The following is a 22,591-nucleotide window of genomic DNA, read 5'->3' as shown; positions in this document are numbered from 1 at the left end:
TTTAATAATAAATACACAAACAATAATTTAACAAGCAACGAAATTAACTTACTGTTTACAAAAATAAATAAATGAATAAATAAATAAATAAATAAATAAATAAACTATACTCTACCTAACTAATATTTACAAAATTTCTTTAAAGTTCTTTGGTTCATCATAAGAAAGTACGGAAGAAAAGTCAACGTTTAAGTTTACTCGGTGGTGGTTCAACATAAACATAAATCCTCGAAGACAACGAAATTCCCAAAAGACGGCATTTGGACTAAAATGATCATATTTTATTCAAAGCCTAACCCCAAACTACACAACACGACATAACTTCAACATACCGAACATAACATAACTCCAAAAAACAGGTAAGGACAGTTTCGAGACTACTCCAATCATGTTGCTGGAACGGTGTCTCTACTATGTCCAAACCGCAACTATTTTGTCTTTCGAGTGTGCCACCAAGGCTATTCCCTAGTTCATACATCACTCTAATTGACAAAACGTAGACCTAACACAAATTACGAAAACTCAGTTGCATTTTCCCCACCGAAAATTACATCGGCACGCAAGACATATACAACTGACCACAAATATCCACAAACCTAACAGTAGTATTGATTGTTGTTTCAACGCTTAAACATTCAAGCTATAACGAAACACAAAACACATACTACAATCCCCAAATTTCACTTTCATTCAAGTTTCTAACACCAAATATGTTATCTGGCAACTATGAAACAGAATAAAATGACAAACCTAACACAACCATACAATGCAACATTTTCACCCATACATTGAACTCCCCACGAGTAAACAACAAAACGTCAGTTGAGAAACAGTGTTTACGTGACGGCAGCAAAAGGTGATACGGATGCGGTAATTTTCAACTGTTTTACTGTTTGCGGCTATTTTTCCTACTTATTAACTGACGAATGTGATCAAGGTAAGTGGCTTGAACTAAATTCTGATGTTTTATTCTATTTACTAGGTGCTGTTAACACGAAACATGGACGGAATGCTCGGGCCCTGGAGTATTTTTTTTTTGGATTTGGATGAACAGGACCCCGGATTACTCTATTGCCACCTGATTTTGAAGATCATTGGGCCCAACTCGAGGATAGAGTTGTGCAAAAGGACAGTTGGATTCCGATTAAAGGTAAGTTTATTGAACAGATAATAATAGTATATTTTTATTTTAGGAACTACCAGACAAGAGGGATGTTGCGCGACCCACTCAAAGATGTTGCATGGTGGGTCGTGCAAAAAGGACGAACCCACGGAGTTTCCAGGGCGAGATGCGTGATTCCGCCAATTGAATTAAATTAGAAAATGAATTATGAAAATAATAAATAATTAAATAAATAATAAAGTAACTAAATCTCCAATAAATAAATAATTTAATAAATTAATAAATAAATCTTTAATATATAGACAAATACGATTCGAATAAATAAATAAATAAATAAATCTCTAATAAATAAATAAATCTCTAATAAATATATAAAAAAGTAAATAAATATGAAAAAATATCTGCATAAATAAATAAGAAAATAAATAAGGCATCTGTTAACATCTAATCCTAAACGTGAACGAAACATGAATTATAAATATGTACAAGGGTGTCCATAAAACACCACTATCACAACACGAACCTTAAATAAAGTCTAGCCTTAAGGTTACTAAATTAGACTAAGACTCGATGTTAACTACCTTACTAACATTAGTATACATGAAAGAAACACCCACAGAACACAGAAATTGATAAAAAGTTGGATTATGTCCTTATTACAATTGGAAGAGAGCTATATAGAATCCTTAAATGATTTTTTTCTAGACAGCAGTTTCTTTCTCAGAGATTTGTTGATCTACTTGCTCGATTTACTCGGGTGTGCTCTTCATCGTCTACTCTTACGAGCAAGACATCCGAGTCTTAGGCGATCACCGTCTGAGAACCCTCGATCTCAAGACTCCCGCTTCAATGCTTTCCTTTTCAGGTACTCCTCATCAACGCTTTATTAGCTCCAAGTTTCTAATTTTCAAGCTCATCGTCCTGGAGTAAACTCCATGGACTCGCTCTGTCTTCCGGTCGAGAGGGTAGGTGTGAGCAGACCAACAATCTTCAACAAAGACTCTACTTCTAGATCAAACCTTGACTGCCTAGTCCAGCACGTCTGTGAGATTTCTTCTAGGGGTCCAGCCAAAGCCTATCCACCTAGGAATGCACCCAGTAAATAATGTTGTTGTGGGGCTGCTCCGACCAAATGGCCAGAGCTAAATCTCACAAACGGTGGTAACACCTAGTGTTTTTATGCAACCAGAGCTAAAGCATCATGGTGCGTAGTTGCTACTCAAATGAGAGCTACATAGCTTGATAAACAGTCCCGCTCAACTGCATTCCCTAAGAACAGCTTCAGTGAGCCAGTTTCTTAAGGAACCTGCAGTTGAAGATTCCAAGTCTCTTCCCATTCAAATCTTCTAGGCCGTAGCAGTGGGCTCCAACGACCCTTTTCACTACAGCCTGCACATATTTTGGAGCCAGTTTCGAGCAAACTCCCTTCCCCTTGTCCGATAGCTCCATGTTCTTCTTCAAGACCTTCTCCCCAACGGAGTATATCGGACATTTAGCATTTGAACGCAGGTTATAGTAGGTCGCATGCTTCTTGTACGCCGTTTCTAAATTACGCCTCACTTCTTCATATAGTTTCTTTCTTTCATCGTCACCTAGCGTACCTGCTGACCACGTTGTCGAATCTCTCAAGCTACGGTATTCCATTCCATCCGAAATCATATTCCTGCCGAACATGATGAAATACGGAGTATACCGAGTAGCTTCATGGACGGAATTTCTTATTGCACAAGCAATCTGCTGCAGGTTGTTAGCCCACTCTTTGTGCTCCTTCTTGATTGTAGCTCGTATGGCCGTTGTAATCACCCGATTTACACGTTCCGAGTCGTTAATTTGGGGATGGTAATTGGGTGTCCTCCAGTGTAGCCGACACTGGCCGATCTGGATAAAAATCATGCGGTTTTAGCGCCACTCCGTGAGGAGACCGCACGACAAGTCTAATATTGCCCGGTTGAGACTCGTTCAGGGCGAGTCCATTCGAAATCTTCAAAGAAAATTGAGATCGAGCCAGTTCGCCTACTAACTAGACCAAAACTAGGTACTTTACCCTACACAACCAACATAACTTCTCAATTACAAAACTACGTCTCCAAAGAGCGGTGAGAGATCACCCGTACCTAAAGGCGATGCAACATTAAGGTGTGGCGTTGCACGCTATGCTCTCATCATTGGCAGCTTCAACTACTTCCCGCCAGAGGCGCAACCAAAGTGGAAGAGACAAATTCAAACAACGTCAAATTCCAACACGCGGAAGACATTCAACGAAAAGGACACGCACCGAAACAACGTGGAACTAGAATCTTTCTCCAAACTATTAGTTGTGTAACAATTTTGTCTTGTGCTTCACATCTTTATTCAAAAACAACACATTCAACGTATAGTGGAAAAAAAAACGAATCATTTAATTACGGATAATTATCACAAGCATGTATGTATTTCGATTACCTATCGTTCTAGTCTTCTATGTGCGTTTTTTTTTTCTACTCCTATCTAATCCTGTTCTCCTGTGCTCGTGCTAGTGTGTATTCCTCTCATTCATTCTCATCTCATGCAGGTTTCCCTCGACGATGCCGGCAGACGGACAAAATGCTTGGCACCCGGGTGACTAATAGAAATTTGGTTGGGTGGTCATTCAAAAATTACGTGCGCACGTTTATAGCATATCGCACCCAACCTTAAAATTTCATGGACGCGCCTCGAGGCGACTTGGCAGTCCAATTCAAGTACACGACCTTTGGTCGGCAAAAAAATCCTCCGCGGCGTCCTCACCGGACGCCGCCCTTCACAATGAAAAAAGCAACGGACTCACCGATAACTGCAGGCGCTGGTATTGGTTACCTACGGTAGCGGTGGATGATGGCGATCGTTTACTGTTGGTGGTTCTGCGCTCTTGGTCCTAGCGCGCGCGGACCACGCCGGTGAAAAACGACCTTTGGACCCGCGGTCGACGATCCACGTGGAATTTGGTGGAAGATGGGCTTGTGGTTGGCTTGAGTCCTTCTTGGGCGGCACTTGGCAGCCGCGGTTGACTCCGAAGCGATTTGGTGACGGATCGCTTCCTTCCCGACGGAATGACGGTTGTCAGGGACTTTCGTTCCGAAGATGGCAATGTCGCGGTCGCGGACGTTGTTCTTGCGGTTGACGGCTGTTACACAAAGGAATTAGCACAATGCACGGAATTTGGGAACGGGACGGACACACTGAGCACATACCTGTATTCTGGTTAAGGAAACGCACAAACTTGCCTACAACGCACAACTTGAATATTCTAACTATTAAACCAGGGACTAGAACAAAGAAAATAATCTGGATAAAGGACACTATTACCACGTTGCTTAATTTTCTTCTTACAAATTCAAGGACACGATCACGATCACACGCGACACTTCCAATTTGGTTGACGGTTCGGACGAAATTGAATCGAAGCCGTGACCCTCAGATTAGGGAAGGTGACCTCGTTCGAGTCCAGCGGAAGCTCGAAATGTCCCACGAACTTCTTCGAAATAGTTCGGTAATTAAGAAGAATATGCTGGCCGATCGCTCAGATTTCGCGTTCGGCCGCGACCTTTTCTCTCTCGACTTTCTCCGAAGATTCCGAATGAAACTTGACCTTCGGAGCTAATTTTCAGGGCCGAATATGTTTCTTAATAACGTCCGTAACCAAAATGTCGGCAAATTTGTGTTATTGACCGGTATACTTTACGGCGCAGTGTTGATCATAAGATTAGATCACTTTGAGTGATATTACATACTATATTTCAATCAACTTTTAGTTTACATGGAGCAAAGGCTACAAGCCTCACTACTTAGAAAAATGGCGTCTTCGGCAAAGTTGTTCAGTGGCTCTAGGGCTATCATTGATCGAGTTAGTTGATTCTAAATTTTGCCAACTGGTGACGCTAGTGAGCATGAAACATTTGTTTGGCAGATCTCAAGATCTTGACCACTTAGAAAGATGGCATCTCCTGGAAAGTTGTTCAGTAGCTCAAATCCTTTCTTTGTTTAATCCTTGAAGTTCGAGACTAGCTTAAATAATGATGGTCTTTGAGCTACGCATCAACTTTGTCGAAAATATCATATTTCTAAAAGGTTGGGATCCTGAAGTATCAGCAAAACAAAAGTTTCATGCTCACTAGCACCGCCTGGTGACAAAAATTTGAATCAACTACCTCGAACAATGATAGCTCCTAACTTACTGAACAACTTTGCCGAAGATGCAATCCTTCTAAATGGTCAGGATCCTGAAATATCTGCAGAACAAAAGTAAAAGTTCCATGCTCACTAGTGCCACCTAGCGGTCAAATTCCGAAATAAATTTGGAATCATCAGATAGCGCTCCAACTCCAGAACAGCTTTACAGAAGACTCCATGTTTCGAAATTATCTGGATTTTGAGATATACCGATTTAAAATTGCGGTCTACTCATTATTATGCGACTTCTATGTACATTTGTTGATTTTACCGCATTATAAAGAGCCATACTGTAAACAAAAACTTTTGAGTATTGCTCTTAAGAAGATTCTTGAGGAATACATTTTGATTTGGTGTCGATAGGTATCATTGTTACAAAATCATAGCATATAAATCACAACTGTTGTACAAAGTACAACAGCGCGACAGCCCAAAGGTTAATATTTAGACATGCATGTTTGTTTCCCATGACAACCAAATGTTGATACACACACGCAAAAAAATTGTGCGGTAAGAACTACTATTTTAGGGGGTTAACTTAAGCGCTCGCACCGGCAATTTTCAGCAGACCAGAAACGCGCTTGATTTTACCATGTTTGTAGTCGAAATCAGATTGTTGTAAATTATTTCTGTCGAATGTACCAGTTATATGGTGGGATGTACCGTAAACATAGTAAATTGGTCTAAAATTCCATGGTAGTTTCAAGAATGGGCGTAGTCAGCTACAATAGTAATTATTACCACAGAATTTTTTCCCGTGCATGTTATTATACCGTGAAGTCAATGACGAAATCCATATGGCTACCACACTCAAGTCATGTGGTTTTCTTCAATGCGCAAATCTCTAAGTAAAACACACGACCTTGACGTGTAGATTTTTCTCAGTGAACAATTCTCGAAATCTTATTCAAACAGTCAGAAAATTAAACAAACTTACCGAAGAGGCAAACATAATTCGCAATAACACATGAATACCATATTTTGGTATCATACCTTAATTAGGTATTGTTCAGTAGTCAATACCTCAATTTGGTGTTATAATGGTATTGGAAAAACTGTTAAAAAAAATCAAAAATACTTCATTGAGGTATTTGATAGCTATTGAGGACTGCTTGATTTATTGAACTACTATTTCTATTTCACTTTTATATGAAAATCCATCATGCATTATTTAGGTATTACATGACCTGATCTAATTGCACAGCGTAACAAAAATGACATTTTTGCGTGTCTCAAGGTTCAAATTATGTGTCTCTAATAGATTTGAAGCTGCTGAATATGATGCCATTCTCTAAAATGTTCCACAACGTCACAATTTCTAGCTACAGGTCGCTAAAGTTGTTTAAAACACTGGTTTTATTGATGTTTACATGAAATTTAAAGTACAATTTATCTAACTTTTTTGTAATCTAATATGCAAAATAAGACTTAAACTTTTATTTTGGATACAATTTGATTGAAATTGCACGATTAAATTTCGACTGAACCGATTTTCTAACATGTTTGCAGTCTCCATAGAAAATTCTTCGCTTCTCTCATATAGCAAAATACAATAATATTCTAAACCATCAAAAAATAACTTTTCCGCATCGAAAGTATTATAAACTCTGATGAAAAGTATTGTTATACACATAAAATTTGAATTCTGTGGCAAATTAAGCGAATTAATTGCCGTACAAGCTGGCAAACTTGCATGCAAGTTGGCTGAAATAGTCAATTTTCGCATTTTCAACAGTCAAAATCTCTAAAACTAGACGTGCTATGATATTTCTGAAAACGGCAATGGATTCAGCAAGCCATATTTGATTGAATAGCGGTATTTTAGTGCTAGAGACAAAAACGTGTTCCGCAGTGTTATCAGTTTGGTGTTAGTAGAACACGCATGAGATATTATTTGAGGTATTTTACCTCTTATGCAGGGCTCATTCATACCTCATTCAGGTTGTTGGTATTGAAAATTATCTGGTGTGGAATACCTCAGTTTGGTATTCAGTAGCACTTTTCTTCTGCTCGGGTATCCATCCTATGAAATTCTAGACGTTCCACTTTAATCCAACTCAATTTTTAACTTATAAAACGTTTAATTTCCAGATGTACAAGACTAATTAACTAATTTGATTCGTTCTAAATAATCTGAAGGCTATTCAACTGGTCTTGCTCTTCTAGACATAGAAAAAGCATTCGACAGTGTTTGGCATGGAAGCTTGATTGTAAAATTAAAAAACCTCAATTTTGCAACATAATATGAGCCTATGCATGCTATAAAACGTTTGACTTTTACTGTGCGCCCTGTTTTCAAGTTGCCCGTGAGAGAGAACGAGATAGCACCAACACACGGCACACAGTAAAAGTCATAAGAACAAAAGAATTTATGGCACGTACAGAGGCTCATTGTCTGTTTAATGGCCAACAAAACGCGCCGCCAACATTCAAACATTCAAAAATCGTCGCCAGCAAATGAATCAAAGGAGGCGATTCGTCGTAATGTTGGTAAGACTGGTGAAACGTCAAATTTGCAGCGGCTGGTTGGCGTTCGATAAGGTGCGAAATGTACAATAATTCAAAGTTATCTGTCAAATCGTCCACTTCAGGTTAATTACAAGTCTGGAAGACTTCCTGTCAGAACTGATGTGTCTCAAGGCAGCATTTTGGGACCAACATTATACAATAGTTTCACATCTGACTTACCTGAGTTAAATCAGGGATGTCATTTTTTTGTTATATCATCCTTTATGTGAATACCTTTGCTCTGGGTCCGAAATAAAAATACACATGAATACGTAATGATCTTTTTTTTAATTCTTTATTAGTATCATTCCAAACATTACACTCATTTCATATATCTCTAGGTGTTCTGTGTTAGACAACACTATCATCCTAATATGGTAAAACAAATTTAAGATTTTGTTTACATTTTGTTAACAACATAATACATTTTTTTTGCCGTCAGTAGTTCTGAATTTTTATAGGTGAGACAAAGTTTTGATTTTCTGTTAATAAGTAGATAGAGACATGATCGTGCAAGGAGTGATATTAATCCTACGTTGTGTTATACGGGTGATTGTAAAACTACCATTTGGGTTTGACCGTCCTGCCATGGCGGAGCTTACTGGTCTTCATTGAAACATTTACTCAATACATATGTATACAGTTTTATATGGTACACTATTGGGTCAATACATTTGCACAAACAAGACATTTTATATATTTGTTATATGTGACTTGAATGCTCTCAGTGTGATTTTTGAAAGTTAAATTCTTATCTAGCATGGACCCTAGATACTTAACTTCATCTGACTAATTTATTGGAACCCCTTTCAACGTGACAACATGTCTACTTGAAAGTTTCAAATAAAGAGCTTTTGGTTTATTTGGGAATTTTATTAGCTGAGTTTGGAAGGATTAGGAGAAATCTTCCATTTTTGCAAGTGAGAAGAAAATATATCCAAACTTTTTCGCAATCGACTACAGATGACACGCAGGCTTTGTCCTTTGGTGGAAAGGCCTATGTCATCAGCAAACAAGGATTTTTGACATCCCTGAGGTAACTCAAGTAAGTCAGATGTGAAAATATTGTATAGTATCGGTTCCAAAATGCTGCCTTGAGGAACACCAGCTCTTACAGGAAGTCATTCAGACCTGGAGTTATAATAATTAACCTGAAGTGTACAATTTGACAGAAAACTTTGAATTATTCTAACGATGTCAAAAATCTTTATTTGCGGATGACACAGGCCTCTCCGACAAAGGACGAAGCCTGCGTGTCATCTGTAGTAGATTCAGTAGCGTAGCTAGAGTTTTATGGGCCTGGTGCGAAGGTAGCTTTGGGGGCCCATTAAAAAGAGGTTTGCAGAATATGCCTTTCCTTATCGAACTTACTCGTACCTTGAACATTTTTCGAAAACGTTTAACATTTGGAAGAAAATTTCATGAATGAAAGGTTGAAACAAAATCACCCAGGAAGTAGTTTTTAAGTTGCTACGTATGTAAAGCAATTGCTTCAGAATTTACTCTGTTTTTCTGTTTAAAAGGTTCTTTAAACGTATTCTTGGATAACTTTCTGTATGTTATATTTAGTAGTATGCTCACAGTTATTCCTAGTTGAACTCTTTGAAGACTCTTGGAACAATTCATTGGAAGATTTCTGGTGAAGTTACTGGACAAATTCTTGAATTCTGGTATTGCGTAAATCACAGAAAAAAATTTCTTTGTGATATTTATAAAGATCTAAGAGGCAATTAAGATAAAATGTTTAATTTTATAATTGATGTTATTTTATAATGAATTCCTAGCAAAACTCTCAGAGGTATTCACGAATGAAGAACTAGTCAAATGTGTTAACACTCGCGTTAACAAATCAAAAAAAAAAAAATCACAGAGGTCATCTTCAAGACAATTTTAGAATATACCTTGAAAAATGCAGAGATTCATCCCAAGTAGAAACATTTTCCTTGAACTCTATCGAAATTCTTCAACTTCTCGGATGTGTTGTTAAGAAAATTTCCTTGTAATAGGAAGAAATATTGCAATAATATTCCGAAGAATTATTGAAAAAGGTGGTATAATCGCTAAGGAGTTTATTGGGAAATTACTGCATTTATTACTTGAAGAACTCCTTGTAATAATGAACGAATCCAAGAAGGGCTCCCTGAAAAAAATGAAGAACGAATCCAAAAGGATTTCCAATTATCTGAGTAATTCTCGCAAACTTCTAAGCACCAGAAAAATATCCTCATATAAATCTCAAGGAGTATATTTCAAATAAGTCAAATGATTTATAGAAGAAGCCCTGGTGTGAGTGGTAAAGGAATACCGTAATCCGGTGGCAAATACCAGAAACCATTTCCTCCCAAGGATGCTGAAGGTTTGTTTGCACCACAGACATTCCATGTTTTCTAGGTTATAGATGTTTTATGATGATTCCGAACTATTTCATTTTTGTTAGGGACAGTTTTGCATAGAAATATTCACACTTTTTGAAGGTGTAAGCAATACAGTTGAATGTGTCGGTGCTAAACAATTCACTGGTGCTATGCCTACATGTAAACTTTGAGTGTTCAAAATGTTGTGGAAGCTTAAGTATGAACTACTGAACTCATTTTTGATATCATACAGCATATCAAATATAATTTTTTGTTCATAAAACCGTTTATTCTCAAATATTGTGCTTATTTCAAGGGAAATTGCCTACATTTAGGCGTATTAGGCAGATTTTAATTTTGAAGTTTAATTTTGAAATAAAATTGTCAAATACTAATTTCCAAATGTCAAATTTTGACATCATTTCCAGATTCAAGAGTCCCAAATTTAGTAGATATGGAAATTTTTCATTCTTAAACCTGTTCTGTTATATATTGATCAATTTCGCCCCGGTGTGTCATTTTTTTATATTAAAACTAATTTTATGATTATTAAACATTATTGCTTTTCAGGGAAAAATACTGAGAGGACTCCTCAGTTGAGTTTTTGGTTGAAACTTTGATTAATTCCTAGAATGATTCCTGTTGGAAAATCCTTGGACAAATTAATTGAAATTCTTTGAATATCTGTGGCAATTTCTTAAGAACGCCGGATAGATCATTAATGGCTATATTATAGTGGTTTTACGCCGGAAGCAATTCTTTCTGAAATTACTAGTGGCATTGCTCAAAACGTTCTGTGGAGATTATATATGAAAACGCATGAAATGTTTCTTGGATTTGTTGCTAATGTTGGATCTGAAGAAATTCTGTTAAAATTTCCGCAAAAAACTGCAGAAAGTGTTTTTAACATTTTTTTTTCAACTAAATCTTGTAAGATACGTTTAATAAAATATATTGGTAAAATCCGTGGCATAATTGCATATGAATTACCCAGGAGAAATTTTTAAAGAAATATCCTGATGAATTATGTAAAATGACCCTATAATAAATTGGATTTATATTTTGGTAGGTTTTTTTTGGACGAGTAAAAGAATACATGAATGAATTTTGGTTTACAACAAACTTCACGGAGGAGTTGTTGAGGATTGTTCAGTGAAACTTTCGAAGAATCATCAAAATACTTCCTAAATCAATTTCAACAAATCATTGTTATACTTTATATCAGAAACGCTGAAAATCTCTAAGGGTTGATTCTGAAATAAGGCTGTTACAAATCGTCCCCTTGAAGCTACAACTATATAACTCGAAAATCCATACTTCGAATTATTAAACATTGAAAGTTTGACCGTTTTACCAGGTAATGGATAATCACAGATAATATGATTGAAAAGTAATCGTTGACTAGTTTACTTTGAATCACACGCCTATGATCTGTGAATATCTGGTAGATTTAATTAAGATTTATGTTGCGACAAATTGAACTCTAAAAATTGAAAGTTCGATACATAGTTGTAGCATTAAGGGGACGAAATATTATTTTTCTTCCATGTCATCACATCTTTCAAAAATTCGAAAACTTTTAGGAGGCCAAAAACAAGATAAATTGTTCTTTTTAACCCTATTGGGGTAAAATGTTAAAGTCAAAGAGCCCCATGGAACAACGACCCCAAGGACAACTTAAAAACATGAAGAGCATTTACCTTTCGTCACTGTTTAAAAGAAAAAAAAAATGTATTTTATTAGTTTGCACCGAAGTTTGTACCCTAAATATTGGGCCTCTCAGTGGTCTTGGAAATAAAAGAAAATTAATATTGGCACCAGCCTAAATAGTAAAAAATCGAAGTCTTTGATTTACTCATTTTACAAAATTCATTTGAAATTCTCCCGAGCCCCTCGGTCCACTCTAAATCTAGTCCCGAAGTATTAAAAACAGGGGATAATCAAGTCCTTATTGTATACGCCAGTGAACATTTGCATAAAATTTTCCAAACATCTTCCATTTTCTATTGCAGTTCCCATGGAAATCAAATGTTCGATGTCGAACGTTCCGGTTGGCGATGGTCTCACGGGTCTACCGCCAACAAATGAAAATAACAACAATTTAAACAACGTCATCAATAACAACACCGGAAACATCGGCGGACCCCACAGTGGTACCAACAGCAATAGTTGTAGTGCTGGTAAAACATCCTCACTACAAGCAACCTGTTCACCGGTGCAATCAACCGCAGCTGTGACCACACCGCCGTCCTCTGGTCCAGTTCCGGCCATGGGTGCATCACTGGCCGAACGTTTGGTGGCCGCCGTCGGAGTGGGAGGGGCCACCGTCGAAGCCTTGTCGACAAGCCAATCGAGTGCGACAACAGGCGGCTCGGCGGGAAACACCACCCTTTGTGGTCAGTGCTGCAGCCCCATCTGCGATCGATACATAATGAAAGTTGTGGACATTTCGTACCATGAACGCTGTTTGCAGTGCACTTCCTGCGCCATCCGGTTGATGCACTCTTGCTTCATGCGTGACGGAAAGCTGTACTGCCGCTTCGACTACGAGAGGTGAGTTTGATTGCTTTGTACAGGATTTAACTTTGGTTTCGTTCGTTTGCATGTCTGGCTTCCCTATTTAAGGCTTCAAAATAATCATCTCGTAAAGTTTTATGCAAAGTCTAGATTCCGGTTCATCTTAATCACAGTACATTTTAGTCGAATGGACGATTACGATCGTGGGAGTAATCTGAGCCAGGGGTGGGGAGGCTGCCAAAAATTCGTTAAGAAAATCATCATGCCAAAAAAATATTTATGCTGCTTGTCGTCGGAATGGGTCAAAAAACGCATATGTCCAAGTAGTTTATTGGTTATTTCTCGTAAATGGATTAGGAATATTCTTTCTAGTATGGAAATATGTTTATGGGTAATGTATTTGCAAATGTTGAAATTCTTATTGAAACCTTTTTTTCACATCTAAAATCATTCTTTTTGGGTCAAATAAACTTAGGAGGCAAAGCAGGATAATCGTACTCTATTCAAGTCACATACTACTTACTTAAAACAATGAATATGATGGACATTAATATAAAATTTTAAAAATTTATTTATTTGTTTTATGTAAACTCCATGTCTTATGGATCAAATTTTTCAATGATAACTTTTGAAGAAAAACATCATTAAAATGTACATGTGTATCGTGCAAAAGTTTGGGTACACCTGAACTCTCAAAACTATCATGTACGCCCCATTATTTGCGCTCGAAAAAACTTTAAACTATTAAAATCGGTTGAAAAATAGCAGAGATATTGACAAAAATGATGTGGGTGCGGCTCAGGTGAACCCAAACTTTTGCACGATGACTTGACTGACTGTTTCATTGATTTTGAATACTTTCCAGATTTTTCCGCCAAAATTTCGTGGGGTCTCTTCAAAGAATATAAGATTACGATTCGAATGACACTTTGATTTAAAATTTTGGTCGATCCAATGCTAAAGAAAATTAGATATGTTTCAAAAAATGTTTTCAAAAAATGTTTTTTGAAAACTACATACAAAGTAAGAATCCTTTCGAATGCGGCTTAGAGATTTTCAATTGGACGTGTAATCACAGAGATATGGACAGAACACTTTTGTATGTTTTTCAGGGATGAACCCAAACTTTTGCACGGGAGTGTACAACTAACTTCTTGGCTAATTCAAAATTGCCGTTTAAATTTCTGGAAGAAGTTCGCAGTTAATTTTTGAAAAATGATTTGTTTAAATTGATACTAATATTTTGTGCCATCATTCATATTTAAAGTAGTTTTTTTAGAAGACTTTTTTTGGAGAATTGTAAAAGAAATTTCAGCGAAATATTTAAAGGAGTTCAGGCGCAATGAAACATTTTTCAAATTTGTTCTGAAAACTTATGCAATTAGCACAAATTCACATATATTTTTCTGTTCATCTATTTGTTATCTAGATATATATGAGGAAATCAGAACAACTTTGCTGGTTGTAAAGGCAAGCAGTTTGGTCTATTTTTGTCCAATTTGATCCTAAAGGTAGAACTGATAGTAGATTTCATTTAGAGACTTATTCTGTATTTTGAAGAAAGTCATTAAAAAGTTTCTAGTTTTAATAAAAAGGTTTCTAAGGTATCTATTTTAAACAAAATTGTCTCTAAAATCTATTTTTTTTTTCTTATTCTGCTTGTATTGAATCCTAATGCAAAATTTTACAGGCTTAAAAGAAACTTTCAGAGAGTATAACGAGTTAAACATGATATTCGTGAATTTCGTCTAAGATTCCTCGAGGAAAAGCTTCTGGAATTATCATAGTGATTTTATTTACAACTAGTGGTCCCGGCAAACTTCGTCTTGCCATCAAGTAGGCTGTTCAAAAATGTCATGAAACCTTTGTTACCAATCGTTTGGGTAACAATGAATTTGTGTGGTGGAAAGGCAAGCTGATGGTTCAGATTAGTTAAATTGTTATATTTTTTTTTACTTTGTATTGTATAAATTATTTATTTAAATGTCTAAGTGTACGATAAACGTTTGTCTCCACGATTCAGTGTTTGAGTTATGTTTATTTTACGCTTAGTAGCTTAAGGTGTCTTTATTTATTTATTTTGTTGTTGATTCCGATTGCAGATTTGTTCCTTATTTATTTATTTATTTATTTATTTATTTATTTATTTATTTATTCACTTATTCATTTACTTATTTATTTATTTATTCATTTATTTATTCATTTATTTATTTATTTATTCATTCATTTATTCATTCATATTTGTATTTACAAATTTATTTATTACCCAGATTTTTTATTTACATTATTATTCAGATTGTTTATTTATTTTTCATATTACATAAATTTCATATTACTTTATTTACAAAAAGGAAAACAAGTGTAAGGTTAGGAAATGTCAAGGCTTTGCATGTAGCCCAATCGGAATTTTAATTTAAAGAATTTTTCAAGACACCTCTAGTACTGAATATGTTTAGCGTGTAAGGAACTCATCGCTACCAAGACCCACTCATCATTAGAAAGGAAGACGAGTTCTTGAGATCTGTCATCAAGGATATGGGAGTTGGATAAGGGTAGTGGCTAGTGGAAGGACCCCCCCCCCCTTTACGACTACTATAAAGAGGATGGGAAGATTTTGGAAAAGCTCTCTTTTAATTTTGGTCCGGAGTAGTGATGAAGACGGTCCGGTTTCGTCCGTTACAAAACGAACCGGTGATAAGTTCCGTGAAGCGAAATCTTAAGTTACCGTACGATAATTCGAGTGATCGGGGTGATAATAAACTGCAATGAAACAGCCTAGTGACGTTTAGCAAAGTGTGTGCCTTGCCAATGAACTATGGTGTCTGCTCGCTTGAATCCCGACTCAGTGAAATATGTGTTACAGTACCACTCTCCGGACATTTTGGAACTAAGGCCATTCGTTATAAAGGCCTATACCGTCATCAACACCCCCCCCCCCCTTGTTACATGTGAAAGCCAGCCAGTTGCCGTGTAAGGAGAAAAGGCATGAAGAAGAAGAAGAAGAAGAAGAAGAATAAAAGGATTTACTCCGTAAAACTCCAGCGCCCAACGAAGTTTCGTCCATCATCGCAGCAGCAACGGCCGCAACGTACCGGTGAGCTCCATCCATCTTGAATACCCCCCCCCCCCCCTTTGCAAGTCTCAAAATAAACGTGTTCATTGTAAAACTTTGTATGTTTCAGTTTCATTATTCTGTGTGGTCCGTCTGAACCTCAGCTATTAGAATTTAAGGTTATGTAAAGATAAATCTTGTTTTCCATGTCCTCCCATTGTTGTATTGTCCGCCTCTTCACCACTCAGTTCGGAAATTCTCCCGGAACCCTCCTAAAACGACCCTGAGATCCAGGTTGAACAAAAGAGGCCTTGAGCGCCCACCCCGGAAGTTGCCGTCGGCTCTAGACCAGCAGCTTGGGGCTTTGGCAGATCCCCTTCTGGGACCTCGTAAAATATACCTGGACCAAAGAGACTCGTATCACCTTGCACGCAAAACGGTAGATTAATTTTCTCCCGTTTTCCTGACTATTCCAAAAACTTTCCTTCAGTTTTTCCCCGCACGAACACGTCGCATCCCCTGTCGAATACAACAGTGAAAGAATTATTCAAATCCGTTGCCCCGTTCGTGAGCCATTTCGTGACATACAAACACCATTACATTTTTATTTATATAGAAGATAGATACTTCCATAGTCTCCTATAGGGATCTCTCCAAAAATTCTTCTAAAAGTTGATCTATCCATTCTCTCAGAAATTCTTCTGGCGATTTTTCCAAGGATGCTTAGAATAACTTCTCAAAAAACTTGCTCTAGGAAATCCATAAGAACTCCAAAACTACTAACTCTAGTAATTTTCTCAGGTATTACTTTGATTTTTTTTTCCATTTCCTTCGGATATTTTTTTTACTAATTCTTCAACTGAATTCTCCAGTTGTTACTCTAGGAGATCTTCCAAAGATTTCTACAGAATTTCTTCCAAGGAAATCCACAAAGGTTTAAAACAAAGTGTTTGAAAAACTAGCGTGAGGGTTCTTTTTTCCAGAAACCCTGCAAGAATTTCATTCTAGTGTAATGCTAGGATCTCCTGCAGTTTTACCAAACATTTTTTCAAAAATTATCATTCCTACACAACTTTCTATACAGATTCTGTCCAATGTTTTTCGAGAAATTTATTTAGAAAATCCTGCGGAATGCTATCCCGAGATTCGAATGACGCTGCTTTCGATTATCTTAGCAAATTATTTAGGACGCTTTCTAAAACTTTTATTTGTTTTCTTGGAGATATTCCTGGAGCAATTTCTGAAAAACAAACTATCATAATTTACTTGATAAAGTCTTAGAGAATAACTGGAGAAACTTCTGTAGAAATCTTAGAAGGAGTCTCTAGAGCAATTGCTGAAGCTATGTTAAGAGAAATCCCTAATTGATATCTTGTATGAGTCCTAAAAGACAATTTCGAAGGAAATTCCTGGTAATGTATGGAGAAGTTTGTGTTATTGAATTTTGAAATTATCTCTAGAGTAATTCCATTCTCCTTAAGAAAATCCAGGTTAAATTGCTAAGGTATCCTAAACAAAATTCTTGGAGAAATTCCCTAGGAAAATTCGTAGAGCAATAGGGTGTTGAAGCACTGTCCCAATTTTAGTGCCAAACGCTTAAGTTTAGGCCAAAAACATATGTTAACTCAATGTTTTAATGTTTTTTGTTTGTTCATGTCCAAAACTATTTTTTTTAGATTTTCTTTCTTTGTTTTCCGCGTCTCTTTCAAAATGTCAGATAGGAACAACCCTAGTGTTAAAACTAAAACCCCTGTGGTGTTTTTGTCGACTAAGCGAACGACAAACACGATCAAAAGTTTCAAGGTTCATTTATGGATTCAATTTTCAAATTTAAGTTTAAAAATGATATAGTCGTTATTTGAGCGGTAAAAATGGCTAAGTAGTTACAGTAACATGATCTTTCAAGTTATTAAATTAAAACAAGATTTCATCAAACATTTTATGACCCGATTCTTGGAAAAAATGCTAAAAGAAATTTCCAGAGTAATATCTGAACTCTTGAGCAAATATCTAAATAATTGTCTGATGAGAAAAAGACAATAAAACTCATACAGTAATACTGGTCGTAATATAACGAGGAATTCTCAAAAATAAGGTTGCAGATTTTATAGAAATGAAGAGTAAAACCACAGACAAACAGACGTAACAGCTAGAAACAGCTATTCTGCTGTGCGATGAAAATAATTAGAGTGTTACGTCTGTTTGTCTGTGGTAAAACTCTTATCTCCTGGCTCCTATTAAGTTTCGTTTTGTTTTGTTGGTTCCTGTTTGGTCTCTTTTCGGCCTCTTTTTGGGTCCGCTCAGGTTTCTTTTTGTGTTTATTATTGAATTTTTATTGTTGAAAGCCTTGACATAGAGACTTCTTTAGTAACATTATGGTCCGTGGCAAGAAATTTAAGAAATCATGATTCTCTAAGTCCAATACTCAGAAGATTGGATTGAGAAATTTGCATCTAAAATATGTCCTGATTTCGTTCCTACATTCATAAATTTTGAAAACCAATCTTTCAATTATTTTCCTGATCTTTGTATTCCATTTTCATTAGAGGAAATGCATTTGGCTTTATCATTAACTAAAAATACAGCTCCAGGTATTGACAATATTAAATTTATAGTTACCAAATGAATGTAAAGAACACTTACTTTCGATATACAGTGCTTATCTGAATAATAGCAGCGCATGTTGATTTTCATACAAAATGCTCAACTTTGACATGCTGTAGTTTTGTTACTTCAAGCAATCTAGTTGAAATTTTTTCCACAGAACTACAAATATGTTTAATTTTGTAAACACAGATTTTCAAAATTTTCTGAGCCTCTGCCGGAAAGTGGGATACTAGGTGAAACTGTTCGAACAAATAGCAGTTTAAAAAAAATTATGTTTGGCACTAGAGTTTTAAATGATATATCACTAACCATTGGAACAATCTACACCTACTTATGAAACCTACACCTAAACCGAAAATGTTTTAAATATTTGTAAAAAAAAAAATTAAAATGAAAAACTGCTATTTTTTCGAAAATTTTTACATAGTGTCTCACTTTTCGGCAGGGACTCAGAATAAACTGAACTTTCAGCTTGATTACTTGAAAGGGAACAAAACTACAGCATGTCAAAGTTGAGCATTTTGTATGAAAATCGACATGCGCTGCTATTATTCAGAACAGCACTGTACATTTCTTTCCTTTCTCTAAACATTATTCATTTTGAATGGCGTTTTGTAAAGGTAATATGCATTCTTAAATCTGGCAAAGATCCATCATTAGCTGATAGTCGAAGACCTATCAGTTTATTATCATGTTTACGTAAACATATGGAAGGTATGATTTTGAATCGCTTGAAATTGTGGGCAGAAAATTTTTTTTTTCTTCTTCTCAATTTGGTTTCAGGAAAGGTCGGAGTGCTCGTGATTGTACCGCTCTTTTATCTTCTCAGATACAACTTTCATTCAACAGAAAACAAGATGTAGTTTCTACTTCTCTTGATGTTTCTGGTGCATATGATTCTGACTTGATTGATTTACTTTTCAAAAAAATGAATCAATTAAAAATACCAAATTTGATTTAAAATTTCTTGTACAATTTGTTTTTTTTTTAAGTTATGATTTTTTTTCATAATAGTTCATCTAAAATTGTCCGTTATAGTTGTTTTGGTTTACCTCTAGGATCTTGTTTAAGTCCATTTTATATAACTTATTCACTTCAGATATTGTGAATGTTATTCCTAATGGATGTTATTTGATACAATTCGCTGATGATAATGTATTGTCTATAAGTGGTGAAAATAGACAAATTTTTGGTAATTTTATGCAATCTGCGTAAGACAATATTGACACTTGGGCTTTTGATAATGGTTATACATTTTCGGTACCAAAAATAAAGTAATCCGGGGGCAAATTGATCACTTTTTCACTGCCATAATTTCCTCTGGAATTCAAAAATTGTTTTTTTTTTCAGTCCTTCATTGATCTCTATCAGTTTATGTAATCGATTTTTTATGAAATAAAATTTAACATTTTATAAAATTAGTTTTAATATCAAAAATTGAAAACGATTCAGTGGGGCAAAATTGATCACTTTATAATAAAGCATATTTTGGTAGGTATGTAAAATTTCCCTATCTATTATATTTGGGTTTTCTGAATCAGAAAATGATGTCAAAATACTTAAAACTCGTGTATATCATAATTTTATTGCAAAATAAACTTTGTAAATCTGACTAATACGCCTAAATGAATGCAATTTTCCTTGAAATAAGCACGTTATTCAACAATAAACGGTTTTACGAGCAAAAAACTATTTTTGTAATGGCGTACAATTTCAAAAATAAGTTCAGCAGTTCACACTGAAGCTAACACAACATTTTTAACACTCAAAGTTTACATGCAGGCTTAGCACCAGCGGATTGTTCAGTACCGACATTTCCAACAGTATTGCTAACACATTCAAAAACTGTGAATATTTCTATGCAAAATTGATCTTAATAAAAATGAAATAGTTTAAAACTATCATTAGACATCTACAAACTAGAAAACATGGAATGTCTGTGGTGGCAACGAAGTATTAAGCATCCTTGAAAGGAAATGCTATTTGGCACCGACCCGATCAAATTCTCCCCAATGATCAATTTGCCCCCGGATTACAGTCAGAGCAGTAGCGTGGCCTTATGGCTCCCTTGGCGAACCGTCATTTGAGCGCCCCTTATTCAAAGCTTTTCTTTTAGATGTACGTATAATTCTGAAAATTTTCAAGGATTCATAGAATTCTAGGGCGTTTGCTGTAAAAATATCTACCGAAATTCTCAAAAAGTGTCGTGATAAAGCTCAAGTCATACTTAAAGCTTACATTGATAAGACTTGTTCAAGAAGACATACAAAATGTTTCTAATCTCTTTTAAAAGTGATTTGTTTAAATTGTCAGAGGTTCTTGAAGATTAAAATAAATGCATAAAATTACTGCGTCACGTCTTACATGTTTTTTTTTTTTTTTTTTTATCTTTATTAACGAGATTTTTAGCCCTGGGCTAGTTCATCTCGGGACCAACGGCTTTACTTCCCTTCCGAAAGAAGTCGTCACTGAAATTTTTAGTGACTATCTCGGGGATGGGATTCGATCCCAGGTCCTCGGCGTGAGAGGCGTGTGTTCTAACCACTACACCAGGTCCGTCCCCTATCTAACATGTTCTACTATTAAAATTTCAGTGAAATCCCATGTAGAAATTGGACAGGATATATGCATTTTTATAAGAAGATTATTGTAGACATTTATTTCTTCGTAAGTTTTTATAACATTTGTCCAATATGTCAAATGTCAGTAAATATCTTAAATGCTGTTTTTATTAGTCTCATTTCATGGAGTTCAATTGCAGAATATATTCAAAAAAAATATTGATCATTTCCTTTGATAATCAATTTGTCAAGAATTATTTATATAAACTTTTGTCAAAGTAGCGCAAAGAATTTGTTCACAATAGTTTAAAGTTCAAATAATTAATCTGAGTTGAAGTTTTATTTTTGGATCAAAACAGGATTTCTAAGGAAATCCTGTCAAGATAACTTCCAGAAATCATTAAAAACGGTAAAAGGAAATTAAATAGCGATGTTTTCAATCAATGAAATAAATGTTACGAAATACAAAAAATACCACAATATTCCTAAGTAATGGAAGCAGTGGTTAAAAGGCTCTACAGACGAGGATGTTTCGAATAGTTCGGATTCTTTTATGGTATGGATTATTAAAGTTTTTATTCTAATTCGCTCTAAGATTTTTTGTAGGTATTATGTTCTGTGAAATCCTACTGTTTCAACTATTGACATATATATATATATATATATATATATATATATATATATATATATATATATATATATATATATATATATATTCGGTTTGAGGATGTTTCACAAATACATTTTTTTTTTTAATTTTATAAGTAAGAGGTTTGATTCATCATGTGATCATTCACCTCTAAAGAAAAGATACTAATATTTGTATCGTAGGCAATGTGCATAAGCTGATTTGTTATCGCTGTGGAGAACTTTTTTCGAAGTAATTAAAATATTTGATTTAATAAATTTGGAATTTTGTACTGACCAATCATTCAACTCCTTCTGAGATGCTTCCAAAATATTTTGTTATAATCGTTCCACAAATAGTATTAATCTATCATGTTTATCAATAGAGCTAATACATTATATAGAAAGAAGGACGTGACATTCATTCTCCATATTTTTTATCGCTTTTTGTTTATGTCTATGATTATTTTTCTAGATACTATAGATTCACACAGAAAAAAATTCGTTCTCGTATCCGTGAACAGCAGACGTGAACTCGTCAACAAGCAAAAATACACCGTGAACTATATCATGTTTATGCGAACGTTGGTGGTAGTTCATGGTGTATTTTAAACAGTTCACGTTTTCCAGAACTCGTTTTTAAGCGTGCAGAAACACCCTTACTATATATGTAACTGTATCTCCTAAAAATTTTCCAGGTGCGACATGATTTTGGCACCCCTGGGGGCCTGGCGCCCTTGGCGGGTGCCAAACTGGCCAACAATATCACATTATATTTAAATGGACATGAAATTGAACAAGTTTTTGATTATATATATTTTGGTATAAGGTTTGATTAGAAATTAAATTGGAAAAGTCAAATTTAATATATTCAAAAAGTTTGTTCTAAAAGAATATATTTCCTTCAAATGGTGGGGAGCACATCCTTCTGATTTGGTTCGCGACGAATGGCTGTTTATTACCCCTCGCCCTTCAAAAAGTGGGTTTTTTTTTATTTCCGTACAAAGTGGGCCGAAGGGTCTCAGATTTTCATGAAACTTTTTCCACAGGCAGG

The 22,591-nt window shown here is 35.5% G+C and overlaps 1 protein-coding gene across 1 annotated transcript in view; it reads left to right on the top strand.

The window, feature by feature from the left end:
* LOC5570351 (LIM homeobox transcription factor 1-alpha) overlaps window positions 1–22,591 on the top strand; it is a 139,086-nt gene that overhangs the window by 38,459 nt on the left and 78,036 nt on the right. Inside the window, exon 2 of the mRNA XM_021843765.1 lies at window positions 12,186–12,726. Within this exon, the coding sequence (XP_021699457.1) occupies window positions 12,186–12,726 (541 nt within the window). The remainder of the gene's footprint in view (window positions 1–12,185; window positions 12,727–22,591) is intronic.

The sequence above is a fragment of the Aedes aegypti genome, chromosome 2, assembly GCF_002204515.2.
Source record: "Aedes aegypti strain LVP_AGWG chromosome 2, AaegL5.0 Primary Assembly, whole genome shotgun sequence".
Lineage (NCBI taxonomy): Eukaryota > Metazoa > Arthropoda > Insecta > Diptera > Culicidae > Aedes > Aedes aegypti.
This window is presented reverse-complemented; position numbering and strand designations above follow the sequence as displayed.